The 16,020-nt window shown below is 38.6% G+C and overlaps 1 protein-coding gene across 1 annotated transcript in view; it reads left to right on the top strand.

Annotated features, from left to right (window-relative positions):
• The first annotated feature begins 78 nt into the window (after nt 1-78).
• AFG1L (AFG1 like ATPase) overlaps nt 79-16,020 on the top strand; it is a 197,836-nt gene continuing 181,894 nt past the window's right edge. Inside the window, exon 1 of the mRNA XM_019967261.2 lies at nt 79-369. Coding sequence (XP_019822820.2) covers nt 234-369 — 136 coding nt within the window. The 5' untranslated portion in view covers nt 79-233. The remainder of the gene's footprint in view (nt 370-16,020) is intronic.

Here is a 16,020-nt window from a genome sequence, read left to right as displayed (position 1 = left end):
CTCGGTGCCGCCGCACTGCATGCTGGGAGTCGTAGTCCAGATTTGCTATGTCTGGAAGGATCCAAAGGGCATCGGAGGCCAGCCCGCCCCCTCGCTACTAGAGGTCGAGTTCTTCCGCTGCTCATTCTCTCGGGCGGAGCCTTCCATGAACCCGGCCACGTTTGTCTGTGCTACCGTCTCTCTTCTGGGTTTCAATAAAGTTTTCCTCTTCCTCCCCTGGTGCGGAGCTCAAGATGGCGGCCTCATGGTCGCCCTTGGTTACCCTGTGCTTAACGCAGAGCCGGCTGAGAGGGAGATGTGTTGGGTGCAGGGCTTGGGCCGCTGCTCTCACCCCTTCGGCCATCGCCCCTGGAAACCCTCTTTGTAAAGGTTAGTGACTGTGTCTGGAGTAAGCCGAGCCCACTGCTTATGACCCAGGAAGCCTCGGGGCAGTCAACCCTCCTGGAGCTCCATATACTGCCGCTTTGGTTCAGTTTTCGAGAGGTTTCCTCCAGAGGGATTTCACCCTCTCGTGCTCTAGTATTATTGCTTGCTCCAGGAGGAGCACTAAGCACTGAGGGAGGTAGCCCAGAATGACTTTTCATTTTGAGGGTCAGGGTTCGACTCAGGGTTTGTTGTCCCCCGGACCCCGGCTGTTACAGTTGAGACTTTGTAAGCCCAGGTGTGGGAGTACCTGGCTTGAAAGGATTCAAGTGGGGGTGAGGGGTGGGGGTTGAGGTCTAGGAATTCTTCCAACCTGCGCGTTCGCAGTCCCAATGTCTCCAGCCTGGTATCCCGGGACTGTAGTGAAAAGCCAAGCCTCTGACACCTGCAGGCTCCGCGAGCTCTCTGGATTCCGGGAATGGAAGTGTACAAACATTCTCAGATTGAGGGGTCGAGTTCTCATGTACTTTTCAAGTTACTAGAGGCTTCAGCGAAGTGTATTTTGTCACCAAGGCTTACACCATTCATTCATTCGAATTGTTATGTGTTCATGAATAAATGAACCTGTATTTTAAGTAAGCAAGCCCACCAGGAGTGCTAATTTTACTGCTCTGTTCACATCAGTTCAGTTCAGTTCCGTCGCTCATATACTTCTGTTCATATACTTCAACTAAATTGCAGGTTACTCAAAGGCAAGGACCAGATGTCAGTTTCCTCAGCACTTAGCACAATGTTTGGCGCGTTATATATATATATATATATATATATATATATGTTTTTTTTTTTGAGTGATGTTATTCTTATTGTTCCCTCATCCACATAACTTTCTTTAAAAAAAAAAAAAATCTCCAGGCCACTCCCCCCATAGATCTCAATAGATTGTTTGTCGTTGTCTAATTTAGCTAAAGCTCTCTCAGTCTTTGATTATTATCAACAATAGAATTGAAATTAATACTGGAACTGTGATTAAGTCCCTTTAGGTTTTATTGTAAAGTTTAGCATAATCCACCTCCTATACTGGAGAAGGAAATGGCAACCCACTCCAGTATTCTTGCCTTGAGACAGAGCAGCCTGGCAGACTACAGCCCATAGGGTGTCACAGAGTAGAACAAGACTGAAATGGCTTAGCACACTTACTATCTAATGGAATATTTTGGTAGCATGAGGTTTCTTCGATCATAATATAAACTTAGAATTTTTTTTTTTTTTGCAGTATAGACACTAGAAGTAAACAATAGGAAATTCAAAGGTACAAAAAGGAATTAGGTAAAATGTTGACTTTCTTCCACCCCTGTCCCACAGCCACTTAGTTTTTCTTCCCAGAAGCAACTACTGATACTTGTTTCTTATGTATTCTTCCAGAGACATTCTGTGTGTGTGTGTATGTGTGTATATATATATATATATATATATATATATCTGTGTGTGTGTACATATATACACATATATATATTTATAAATATCTGTGGTATGTGCTACAGAAAAATAGAAGTGGTAATGTACTATACACACTTTTCTAGCCTTATGTTTTTTTTCATGTATTGATACTATATCTTGGCAGTCATTCCACATCAATACATGTAGAACTGCCTCACATTTTTAATGGTTAAAATAGAATTCCATTCTATGCATGTACCATAATTTCTGAAAATTAGGACTTAAGGAACATCGTAATAACATGAGACTTATTGAATGTTTGTTCGGGGTCATACAGTATGCTAACTGCTTTCTACATACCTTACCTTATTTAATTCTCATTATCCTTATTTTGGGGATGAAAAACCCAAGGTTGCAAAAGTTATATGGCTAGTTAAGTGACAGAACTTGTGGGTTCAAGTAAAGGCTGTGTCTGGACTTACATCTGAGCCTAAGGCCAATGCTATTAACCTGAACTCATACTATCTCCTATACTCAAGATTTAGCCAGTTTTGAATGTGGACATTTGATGAAAATGTAATTAGGATAGAAGTCAATTTAACTGTAACTAAAATTGCTCCCTCTCCTTCTTTAAGTAAAAGAAGAAATTTAAGTTAAATGTTATTCAGTATTTGGAGTCTGATTTAAATTTGTTTTCTATCCTTTTCTTGATTTTTTTGGGGGGTGGGGTTACTTACTATTTACATTTTAAAAATTTATATTTTATATTGGAATATAGTTGATTAACAACATTGTGTTTCAGGAGTAAAGTGATTCAGTTGTACATATGTATTTATTCATTCTTTTTCGGATTCTTTTCCCATATAAGTTATTACAGAATTTTGAATAGAGTTTCCTGTACTATTTATGTAAAGTTGTTGTTATCTCTATTTTATAGATAAACAGTCTGACCAGCCACTCTAGTGGTATTTGAACCCAGGCATTTTTGCTCCAGAAGCACAAACTTAACCACTATGTTCTACTAGCTCTTTAGCAAGATGATAAACGTTAACACCAACATATCTAGGCTCATCAGAAGTCTTGTAGGACTACACAAAAGAAAGCAGCTTTGCTTGGAAATGGAAGGGCTTTTAAGCAAAAGTGTAGAAGTGAGCTGTGACTGGCCCTTATTGGTGTAGGTATAATTCCTCAGGGGGAGTAGGTAGAGATGAAGCTTGGCAGGTGGGCCAGATTCTGTTTAGAAGAGTCTTGTATAGTATACAAACATGTAGGCTCAGGGTGATTTTGTTGAATATTTCTTGAGAAGTGATCAGGTCCACTTTAGTATATTTGTCCTTGGGGCCACCTGAAAAACAGATCAGGAATGCCTGGATGGGGGAATATTGGAAGCATGGTGATTATCTAGGAGAGTGACTTAGGGCCTGAATTACTGGTAAAAATGGAGAGCAGGGCAGCAAAGGAGGGAGTTCAGAGATATTGTTTTGGTAAATCGACCCTCTCTGGGGGAGACAAGGAAATAGCAGAGTTAAGGTCAATTTGGGTTTCCTACTTTGGGCAACTTAATGGCATCATATTCCGTCTATCAAAGAAAACTAAACAAACAAAAAGTAAGGCCAGAGGTGTTTTAGGGGAGGTTCCATTTTGGATATATTAAATTTGAGATGTTAGTGATAATTCTAGGTAAATAAATCTAATTAGTTGTAGGAAGTATGAGAGATGCATCTAAGAAAGGAAATAGGAGGTGCTGAGACACATGAGAATGGAAGAACTAGCTTGGTAATATTTGTAGAATGAAAAGGAGGAAAGACTAGGAATGACTTCTTAAGGAAAACTTATTTTATGAGCAAAAGAATGTGACCTTGTCAGGGAGCAGTTAGAGAGGTCATAGGAGTAAGAGGAGAGAAACCAAGGAGGAGAGTGCTTTTAATTTTTCTAGAACATAAAATCAGCATATCTATTTTACTTAAGCTAGCCTTAGAAATTGTTTGTTTCCTAGAGGTGAGAGAATATGAGAGTCACATCTTGTGATTTCTTATTATTATACTGTCCTTCTGCATCTCAATGTTGTATTTTTAGATCTCTCTGTTAACTGATGATTCATCTTTACCTTTAGCTCACAATCTCTTTTTTAGTACACGCACATTGGAGATCCTCATCAGGTATTATTGTGAGTAGAACTCAACCATTTGAGTTGGTATTATTTATTGGTGGTATAGATTAGTGATTAAGAAAATGGACTTTGGACTTTTATTACCCAATTAGATGAATACCCTGTGTGAAACTTCATATTTCTTGGATTTCTATTAACATTTATTATTGTATTAGAAAAGAATGTTCATGCCTCCTCCTGAGACTGATTAACTTCATGATAATGGTTTCTTTGGGCTTCCCTGGTGGCTCAGTGGTAAAGATTCCACCTGCCAGTGCAGGAGACGTGCGTTTGATCCCTGGGTGGGGAAGACCCTCTGGGGAAGGAAATGGCAACCCACTCCAGTATTCTTGCCTGGGAAATCCCGTGGACAGAGGAGCCTGGTGTGCTGCAGTCCATAGGGTTGCAAAAGAGTCGGACACAACTTAGCAAGTGAGTAAATAACAACAGGTTTCTTTCAGTTAATTTTTTTTAAAGCATAGTAGAACTTACTACATGGCATAGCTAGTGTCCAAATGTAATTCTGTGGTGGAGGGTTGGCAGATGAAATAGGATGGATTCAAGAGTGGAACTTTTGAACAGGGCTACCTTGATAGCTCAGTTGGTAAAGAATCCTTCTGCAATGCAGGAGACCCCATTTGATTCCTGGGTCGGGAAGATTCACTGGAGAAGGGATAGGCTACCCACTCCAGTATTCTTGGGCTTCCCTTGTGGCTCAGCTGGTAAAGAATCTGCCTGCAATGCAGGAGACCTGTGTTTGATCCCTGGGTTGGGAAGATCCCCTGGAGAAGGGAAAGGCTACCCACTCCAGTATTCTGGCCTAGAGAATTCCATGGACTGTCTTGTTTTAGTCCATGGGGTCTCAGAGTTAAACACGACTGAGCGACTTTCACTTACTTTCACTTACTTGCTTACTTAAGAGTGGAACCATTCAAAAGGAACTTTAGAAGTCTAGAGACAGATTACTGATCTACCGTAAATTAGCACTGCTTTTTACCTAGTGATCTGCATTCTCTTTAAGTGAATGGTGAATGTTAAATGGATTTAACTATTTTGGATTTGTCTTTTCACAAAAGTACTACAGAAGTAATAGTCAGTGGTCTTGAAATTGATAGTTCAGCCTTGGCACCAGTACACTAATATGCTCTGTAAATTGACAGAAGGTTATGTGGCCTCAGCTTGACTCTCTCTCACACTGTTTCTCATAATTTTCTCTGACTAGTGACTAAGATTTGTTCTAATTTCTCTCTTAAGAGCCTTTTGAATATGTCTCTTCTTCCTGCTGTGTTTTGTCTTCCTTGCCTGAAGTCCTCTGTTGAGGTCTCATTTCTGTGTGCACCCTGTTGGAGGTAACTCATACTTTAATCTTTGGAATCTTTTTCTTAACCTTCTTTCACTATCCTGCTTGTCCTTCTTATTTCTTCTCTCCATTCAGCTCATCCTCAAAGATAGTTTTCAACATTATCTGTCCATGTTCTTGACCAGGTACACCTGTTTTCAGCAATTTTTAAAGCCTGAACATGTAGATCTTAGTTATTTCAAAGCTCCATAATGCAATTTATATCTTATATATAACTCCTATAGATTCCATTTAAAAATTCTTTTATATATGTGTGTAAAAAATTTTAAATGAACATAACAAATAGATGTTATTTTTCTTTATTGTTTGAAAGAAAATAGATCTCTTAGATTTCATTATTAAGTAGTGTTTGGAAAGAGTGAATATTAAGGAGTTACTCAGTATGCTAGGCCATGCCTATAATTACTTCAGAATAGCTTTATTCAGATTTTTAGGCAGTATTTTACTGATTTGTTATGAAATTTAAAGTACTGTTTTTTTTCCTTTTGTAAAGTTACACACATTGACAGATTGAAGATTAACTAGCTTCTAAAGGAAAAGAATGATAACTGGCAAGCATTTAGTTTCAATTTTCATAATTTTTCTATTTAAATCAAAAGCACCCTTTTAAAGCCCCTAAATCAGCCATTTATAAATAAAGTAAATCATCTTGTGATGCATTCCTTGATGATGGCTTATGTTGTTTTTCTAAAGAAAGAGTTTAATTAAGATTTGATTTTCTTCTATTCTGCACTTTGTTTATTCATCACTGAATCAAACATAGGTCTTTTAGTGTCACTGGTAAATCTGACTTTTTGGGTCATTGATGACCATTGCGGTTTTCAGAAAGGCAGCTGAATGTTTTTCTTTGGGTATGAATAGACCATAATAGAGCATAAACGGGCTGCATATGACCTTAGCATGGGCTTCTGTCATTGTAGGAGAACATTTCTGGTCAGTGGCCACTGTTTATAGTTTGTTAAAATCAACACAAATGTACAAAACACTCATGAATAATTGTGAACACAGTATTTGAATGGATGTTTAATAAATATGCATTAAAAATCTAATTACAGTAATGAAGTTTACAGCTGAAATTTTAATCCAACCCTTTAGAAATATTAAACGTGCTTTTCCTGATTGTGCATTTTTCTCACAGCAGTTGGGTAAACATTTTAAACTGGAAATCTAAATTCCTCATATAGTTTTGATTTCATTTAACTAAGCGTGTGTTCTTTTTGGCAACAGTCTTCTTTCTCTTTGTGAAAAAGTAAAGCTCCTTTTATCCCATAACTATTACTTAGAAGAATTCTGATCAGTTCTGTTTTAGGACTAATGAACATATGGGATACCTGATGAATAATAAAATGTAACCTGGGAAGGCTAGATTGTGATTTTGGTTTCATCCTCTGGTACTGAATCAGTCATTTAATTTGATATTTCCTTTTTCTCATCTGTCGAATGAGATTAGTCATCCTAACTAACATGTCATCATGAGGCTCAAATGTCATCTATGAGGCTCAAATAAGTTATTGTATGAGAAAGTCCTTTGAAAACCATAAGACATGTTATATAAGTGTGGGGCTATGCCAGGAGTAATTGAAATGGTAATATTGAAATGGTAGAGGTGGTGGATTCCAGTCAGTGAAAAGGAATAGGACGAACTCAGCTCTATGTATAATTACTAAAACCTTTTTGATTTGGGGGGCAGACTCACTTATGTTAACAATGGCAAAGGACTCAGTCTGATTTCAATGCTTTGAATTCTAGAAAATGCAGTTTTGATTTTTCTAAGATGGTGTGGAGGGCCTCTACAGATAACCAGGATGGTTGTTGTTATCCTAGATTTAACTACCTTTTCTCTGGATATCCTGAATATATCTAGAGGGTCTTAGAAAATATGAGCTACTGCTTTCATCATGATGTTTCAAAGAAAGCTGTTCAAATTTGATTTATAGTATTCAGATAAGTCACTTAGGTATCATATCTTCATTTAGTAAGATATTGCTTATGGATACTGTTTTCAGAGTAACTCCAGTTGTTAATTATTTGCTGTGCAGTGAGATACAATGATAACATTTCGTAGGATCATAGAATAATAGAGCTGAAGGGGACCTCTGGGTTATGTAGTCAAATGTCAGATGGGAATGTACTTTCTGCCTTTATTTCTTTTTGAGGCATTCTGTTCATTTTTAGGTAGCCCTAATTGCTAGAAAATACTTTAATAGGCTAAGATTTGAGCTTCTCTGTAACTTCTCCTCATTCATCTTGACTCTTTCCCCAAGGACAGCTTATATAACTCTAGTTCTCATTATTCTCATGGCAGTTTTCTAAGTATATTAAGACCGATGATGTGTATCTTATTAATTTATATAGTCATTTATTCATTTATCATATTTCCTTGTCCCAATTCCATTTGACAGCCTTTACAACATCAAAGACTTATATTTCTCCCATTCATCTGTGCATTCATTCTGCAAATATTTCTTGGTGCACCTGTATGCTAGACACAAAGTGCTGGGATGTTACTCTCTCCTTAGTGTCAACCTCTCTTGTCTTACAGTCGCATCTCATGACATTCTTATGAAATCTTACGGTTTCTAGATCCCTGAAGTACTTCCCTTCTTGAGACTACAGTATGGTTTCTGAATGTCATTCTGTAAACACGGTCCACATATCAGTATATTCCTTTGGACATTTCTGGCCAGAACAGTACTTTAGGTTACCTTTTCTGTGTCCTGGTGCATTAACTTGGTGGCCAGGTCATATTCATGTCTCACCTTAAGGCTCCTTGGGCTATTAAGACAGGTCTCCTTTGTTTATACTTGATGAGTTATTTTTTTCTATTAAAAGTAAATTATTTTTATTATAAAAATACTACATGTGCATAGTAGAAAATACAGGAAAGATAATCACTGTGAACTTCATTTTTATTTTTTAAGTATACTTATTAATGTATACGATTCATTTAGAAAAGTACACAAGTGGTAATTGTAAAGCCTACTGAATTTTTATAAACAGATTTGTGTAAATACAACCCAAATCAAAAATAGAACATTTGTAGTACTCAAAGGCTCACATTGTGTACCCTTAAAGTCATTAGTTTTTTACTCAAAATGGCAGTCAACACCCTGGTTTATGTTACTGTTGATTTATCCTTTCATATGTTGATTTACACTTGTTTTCATGTGTTGGCTATTTAAATAATGCTGCATTGGATAGACGGAGAAGGCAATGGCACCCCACTCCAGTACTCTTGCCTGGAAAATCCCATGGACGGAGGAGCCTGGTAGGCTGCAGAAGAGTAGGTCGCGGCCTGGTAGGTCTCGAAGAGTCGGACACTTACTGAGCGACTTCACTTTCACTTTCATACATTGGAGAAGGAAATGGCAACCCACTCCAGTGTTCTTGCCTGGAGAATTCCAGGGATGGCGGAGCCTGGTGGGCTGCTGTCTATGGGGTCGCACAGAGTTGGACACGACTGAAGCGACTTAGCAGCAGCAGCAGCAGCAGCAGCAGCAATGGACAGAGGAGCCTGACAGGCTACAGTTCATGGGGTCACAAAGAGTGGGACACGACTTAGTAACTGAGCATGCACACACAGTGGACATGGGGGTGCAGTGATTTTTTTGAGATAGTGATTTTGTTTCCTTCAGAGAAATACTCATAGGTGAAATTGTTGGATTCTATTTCTTAATGAATTATGTCAGATTATAGATTGCAAATGTTTTCTCCCATTCTGTGGGTTGTACCATCACTTTCTTGGTAATGTCCTTTATTAATACAAAAGTATTAATTTTGATGAAGTCCAATTTATTTTTTGTTTGGTCGCTTTTGCTTTTGGTATCATAACTAAGAAATCATTGCCTAATCCAAGGTCATGAAGATTTACAATGATGTTTTCTTCTAAACATTTTATAATTTTAGCTCTCATGGTTATGTTTTTGATCCATTACTACAGGGATTTAATTGGGATTCATTAAGTCTGAGTTTCACAGATGATTGTCATTGTCCAGACAGGATTAGCTTTAGAAAGTCCACACCTGTTAGGAGAGTAAGTCAGGGATTGGCAACCTTTTTCTGGAAAGGGTCAGGTAATACTTTTGTCCTTGCCTGCCATGGTCTCTATTGCAGCTATAATTGGCCATCCTTATTTTTGAGTTGAACATCTGTGGATGCAGAGGGCCAACTGTATTTATTGTACTGTACCATTTTATATCAGGGACTTGAGCATTTGTCGATTTTGGTATATGAAGGGGCTCCTTGAGCCAATCTCCTGCGGATACCGATGAACAATTGTACTCAATTCTGGTACTGTGAAAACAGCCAGAGACAATAGACTATTGGGTATAGCCATTGGCCTGCTGACCATAGTTTGCAGACCACTGGACTAGGAAGATATTCACCTGTACTTTATTTTTTTGGTTTGAAATTTTTAATGTATTTACATTTTAAAGCCATCTGGAAAGTATTTTGGTATGTACTATGAGGGGATAATCTAAATTAACTTTTCTATTCTAGTTGTCTAGCTGTCACTTGTTGAATGACGGGCAGCCCCCCGTCCCTGAGATTCTCCAGGCAAGAACACTGGAGTGGGTTGCCATTTCCTTCTCCAGTGCATGAAAGTGAAAAGTGAAAGTGAAGTCGCTCAGTCGTTTCCGACTCTTCTCGACCCCATGGACTGCAGCCTACCAGGCTCCTCTGCCCATGGGATTTTCCAGGAAAGAGTACTGGAGTGGGGTGCCATTGCCTTCTCCACAGTGTTTTATAATTATTTTCTCATCTGGTAGATAAGATCCTCCTCATTACTTCACATCTTCATGATTTTCTAAAGATGTTGGAATTGGAATTTGATGGAACTGTGTTTAATCTGTAAATTGTACAGAATTGACAGTGTTATGATGTTGTGCCTTTCTTTTCCATAACATTGTGTCCAGTTTTCCAAATTTTCATTTATGCCTTTGAAAATTTAGTTCTCTTCACATAGATCTTACAGATTGATTGTTAATATGACTCTTCTTTATTTTAGACTTTTTAATCTTAATTGTAAGTGGGATCCTTTTTTCCCCTATTGTATTTGCAACAGGTCATTGCTAATATGTCAGAAGGATAAAGCTGTTAAATTGTTTTCCAGTATCCTTCTCCTTGCACTTTTCTGGTGGCTCAAACAGTAGAGAATCCGCCTACAATATGGGAGACCTGGGTTCGATCCCTGGATTGGGAAGATCCCCTGGAGGAGGGCATGGCAACCCGCTCCAGTATTCTTGCCTGGAGAATCCCCATGGACAGAGGAGCCTGGCGGGCCACAGTTCATAGGCTCTCAGAGAGTCGGACACAACTGAACCACTACGCACAGCACAGCACAGCATCCTTCTTCTTTGCTTAAGAGGAGGTATAATTAAGCCACCAAATTCTTTAAAACTCCTAAGTGGCTCCCTGGTATCTTCAGTATTAAATTAAAAAACTATTTGAATTTAACTTTAAATTTACCATTGTAAAGCCCTGTGTCACCTGGTTTCTTTGTATTTTTCTAGTATCTTAATTCTTGCCCCTGGGCCTTTTATATTTTATCTCAGTACTGAACTTGTTTCATTTTCTGTAATGTATGGTCCTCTCATATTTCAGAGCCTTCTCTCAGCCTGATGCACCTCCTTCTCTTTTTTCTATTTTTCCCTGGCTAACTCCTGTTTCTCTTTTTTGCTCTCAATTGAAACATCATTTCCTGAGTAACCTTACTTAACCTCCTTAACCTAGGTGCTTTGGCTCTGTGATCTCATAGCATCCTTCTCTTCCCTTTACTTGGTACCACATTTTATTAAAGTTGTTTATCCACTTTTTTAAATCTCTCCCAGTGCCCTGTTGGCATTTTGAGTACAGTTACAGTGTCTGTCTAGATGGTTGTTTGAAGTTTTTAGTACAGAGCTTTATACTCTATGGCTACTTTATTTGTTGTTGCGTATTCAGTTCTTCTGCTGAAAAGTTTTCAATTGATTCTTTTCAGTATAATTAAGTTTTTGAAGCTATTTACACCTTTTGGTACTTTTATCCCGTTTTGTGGCACATCAACATCATTTTGAATCACAACTGTGATCCATTGGTCTGTCTCCTGACTTGGTGTCATCTTTGTTTTTGAGAGCTGGGTCTTCATTTAGTGCCAAATATGTTAATACTTGGTTCTCAAAACTCAAAAAGGTGTACATTAATCTAGTTAGTCAGAATTCTTAAGAGCCAGTTATGTGAAGTATAAGCGCTTTTATATTTATATAGAAAGGAATTTCTTTGCTCTAACATTTCAACTTTGGGCTTTTAGTAAAAAAGCTGCTGATTCATACACATAGGAAAAAAACTATGGTTACCAAGGAGGAATGGAGAGAGGAGGGGTAAATCAGGAGTAAACAACAAGGACCTACTATCTGGCTGCTGCTCTAAGTCACTTCAGTCGTGTCCGACTCTGTGCGACCCCATAGAGGGCAGCCCACCAGGCTCCCCCGTCCCTGGGATTCTGCAGGCAAGAACACTATCTGGCACCGGTAACTATATTCAATGTCTTATAATAGCCTGTAATGAAACAAAATCTGAAAAAAGCATATATATATATGTGTGTGTGTGTAACTGAGTCACTTTGCTGTAGCTAAAACTAACACAGCATTGTAAACCAACTATACTTCAGTAGAAAAAAATCTGCTGCTGCTGCTGGGTTTTGGAAGAGTACCGTTTATTAGCAGAGGGAGGTTGACCCCAGAGTGCAGGCAGGTCAGAGCTCTAGCTGGGCCTGAGTAGGGTGGAAACCCAGGAGTGGGTTGATGGTTGCTCCAGGAGGCTTGAGTACTTCAAATTAGAGGGCCTGAGAGAGGTTTGTGTTTTGATTTTCTGTTGCCTGGCTGCGATAACTGGGAGCACAGTCTTCACTTGTCTGTAGTGTTATGGTGATTTTAATGAGCGAAGTATCCTGGTGGTTTGGGGTCGTTTAGCTTGGGCTCCTATCTTGCACATTCACTTAACATTTTCTAACTTTTTGTGGTGTTTTAGTTCCCTCATTTGTAAGGAATAGCAATGCCTACCTTAGATTTTTTTGGAGAAGTAAGATAATATATAGAACATGCTATGTGTACCCTGGCTACATAGGAGGCACTTGTTAGTGTTTTCTTTACCTTTCAGGATTCTGTTTCTCATAAGTTTTCAAATGAATCCAAGCTTTGCAAAGAAAATCTTAAGTTGTTAAAATGAACATAAAGCATATGACTTTTCTGGGTTATGTAAGTACCTCTTGTAATCTGTTGATTTTTATACAACATCCTTAATTCTAGTGAAGTAAACACATGCAATGTCTTGAAATAGACTCATCAAAAATTTTATTGAATATTTTTGGACATATAGCTGTCTAGGAAGGAATAATGCAAAAAGATAATTTTCTTTACCTTGAAAACTCTTTAAATTTGTATAATCATTTGTTATCTTGCATATATTCAGTTCTCTAATCACAGGGTATTTTTGAGCTGAGAATTCTTTACTAGTATGTTTTTGAGCTGAGCCACTTTACTGATGAGTTGTATGTAAAATTTCTGCACATTAAATGACATCTCTACTGATTTTGAGTATAAAGTTGGAGATGGGTTCTCAAAAATATGTAACACCAAGTGAAAACCCTTAAGGGTGAAACAAACCTGTAAAATAACATTTCTGAAAGAAAAATGCTTACTTTCTGTTGAAATAGTCTGGTCCACCATTTTGCCTAAGTCTTTAAAGAATATCTGTAAGATTTTCTTAACTATCTACTTTGTGTAGAATTTGAAATTTCATTCCTATTTAAAGCCCCAAAGAGCACAGAGACCACACATCCCCTTTGCTGTTATTACTCTAGCTCTGTGGAAACACAGTTAAGCTTTATGACATATATTTTAGTCAAGGTTCTTCAGAGACAACCAATAGGATGTATGTACATTAGAAAGAGATTTATTATAAGAAATCATCAGTTTGTGCAATTATGGAGGTTGACAAGTGCCAAGATCTACATCAGTATGCTGAAGACCTGGAGACCCAGGAGAGTTGGTGGTGTTAATTCCCATCTGTGTCCAAAGGCCTGAAAACCAGAAGTGCCAATAGTGTAGTTCTCAGCTTAAGACCCAGGAAGAACCAACATTTCAGTTTGAGTCTAAAGGCAGGAGAAAACCAATGTTACAGCGTAAACGCATCCAGGCTCAAGGAGTTCCCTCTTACTCAGGGGAAGATCAGTCTCCTGTTCAGGACTTCAACCGATTGGATGGCACCCTCCCACATAACGGAGAGCAGTCTACTCAGTCTACTGCTTCAAATGTTAAGCTTAAAAGAAATACCCTCACAGACGCATCTACAGTGGTGTTTGACCAAATGTATTGGCACTCCATGGCCCGGTCAAGTTGACATAAAATTCACTATCACACATATATCAAGATTATTGTTGTCCTCAGTGTGTCAGCGGCATTTCCTCTCATGTTCTGAAGGTACTTGCAGCAGTACAGGTATGTTGACTTCACAGGTAAAAGTACAGAGGCAGGAAGGAATGAGTTTCTGTCCTAGTCATCTTTTGAAGAGCATCAGGAGACACTCTGGCAGAAGTTGACTTCCTCTTAGGCATCATTGGCTAGGACTGTGATTTTGTGACCAACTTGCTATGATTCAGAGTTGAAATGGTGGAGTCAGGAGATAAATCTGGAGGGTATGACTCCAGAGCCCATGCCCCTTCCACCATAACATCCTGCCTCCCTGCTGGACCTGTAGGTACAATGCTGGCTCTGCCACTACCTAGCTATGGGGACATGGACAAGTTACTTACTTAGTCCCTTTGTGCTTCAGGTTCTTTAAGTTAGGGATAATGTTAGTACCTGCATCAAAAGGCGGTTGTGAAGATTAAATGATTGGAAGTGTGTAAAGTACTGAGAAAAGTACTTGGCACTTAGTGAGAGCTCACTAAACGGCAATTTTTGCTGCTTTTGTTATTATCTATATGACTTGGTCAGTTTACTTAACCTGTAATGCTAACTCTCTGGTCCAAATCATAGATATCTCTGAACTGTACTGTTGTTACAGTTTCCTAACTGGTCTCTCTGCCTTTTAAAAAAAAAAAGGAAAAGAAAAATTCTTCTACTTGATCTTATCAAATCCATGCTATTTACCATGGTTTGTAAGACCCTGCATGATCTGGTCCTTCCTCCCTTTCCAACTTCACCTTATAACATACTGCACCTTGTAAACTTTCTCTTCCTTCCTTGAAAATGTGAAGCTTATTTCCATTTTCACTTTAAGGTTTGCCAGAGCTCTTTCTTCTCCCTGAGCAGTTCTCCCAGTTCTTCCTTAGGACCACTTCTTCAGATATTAGGTGTCAACTTATGTCACTTCCACAGGAAGGCTTTTCTTGATCATCTATAGGAGTCCTCAATCATTCCCTAGCATAGTGCTTCTCAGACTTAAGTGTGCATATGAAACACCTATATATTTTGTTAAAAATGCAAATTTTGATTCAGACCCCTGAGGTGGTGCCTAAAATTCTGTACTTTTGTTGAGCTCCCTGGGGAGATCAGAGGTCCCAGGATATCATTCAGTTTTATTTTCACCAGTATACTGATCACTACATGATCCTTTGTTGCTTCTTCATTTAATTTTTTGTCTGTCTTCCCCTTGACTGGAGGGAAGTCTCCACAAGGAAAGGTATTTATTTGTTTTTAAGTGTAGTTTCACTGGTGATAAGAATAGTGCCTGAGCTACATAGTTGGTTCTCAAGAAACGTGAATGAATGAATCGATGAACAGATTCATTTATGGGTGTTTTTAGTTATTTGTATAATAGGATTATTGTGCAGAGTAGAGCAAGTAATTATGTGAAGTTACTTAACCTAGTCCTTAGTACACTGTAGGTGCTCAATAAATGTGAGCCGCTCTTAATAGAATTTTCTTTTAAACTCAAAATTTTGACAATTCTTTTTAAAACAGTGATTCTTAACCAGTTTTTGTTCACTTGTTTGAAATTCTAAAGGAATTTGTAGTATATTTAGAGGTCTTACCTCAAGAAAAATGCACAAACATACACACAGACACTTTTAATTTCAGAAAGCTCTCAGACCGCACCCCACCCCCTCCCCCCATTCAATTCACTGCCAGCCTATCAAGACCTTATTTAGAAAAAACAACCCATATATATATAAAAATTCTTGTTAGGGCTGTTTGCGTCAATTTGCCTTTTTCTAATTTCTCAACAGTTGTACTGTCGAATTGCCTCTTCTTTCTTGTTGTAAGTTATTATGTGCCGTTAAGAAAAGCATCAGTGCTTGTGTGCTCAGTCGCTCAATTGTGTCCTACTCTTTGTGACCCCCTGGACTGTAGCCTGCCAGGCTCCTCTGTTCATGGGATTTTCTAGGCAAGAATACTAGAATGGGTTGCCACGCCCTCCTCCAGGGGATCTTTCGGACCCAGGGTTTGAACCCGTGCCTCTTGCTTCTCCTGCATTAGTGGATTCTTTACCATGGAGCCACCTGGGAAGCCCCACAGAGCGTAATTGTGCTTTATACTATTAAGGCAATGAGATTATTTAAGTGGAACATGTTAGCATAGACTTTAAGAGTGCAGAACTTAAAAATTTTTTTGTTCTAAATCTCTGTTTTAAGATGAAATCTTAAATATTGGGGGAACTCCCTTCTCTTCCTGCCAGTAATGCCCCCGCAACAAACAGACGTGATTTGTGTTCTTAAAACTTGCTGGAC

Source organism: Bos indicus, chromosome 9, assembly GCF_029378745.1.
Source record: "Bos indicus isolate NIAB-ARS_2022 breed Sahiwal x Tharparkar chromosome 9, NIAB-ARS_B.indTharparkar_mat_pri_1.0, whole genome shotgun sequence".
Classification (NCBI taxonomy): Eukaryota; Metazoa; Chordata; class Mammalia; order Artiodactyla; family Bovidae; genus Bos; species Bos indicus.
Note: the sequence above shows the minus strand (reverse complement) of the source record. Positions and strands in the feature narration are given on the sequence as shown.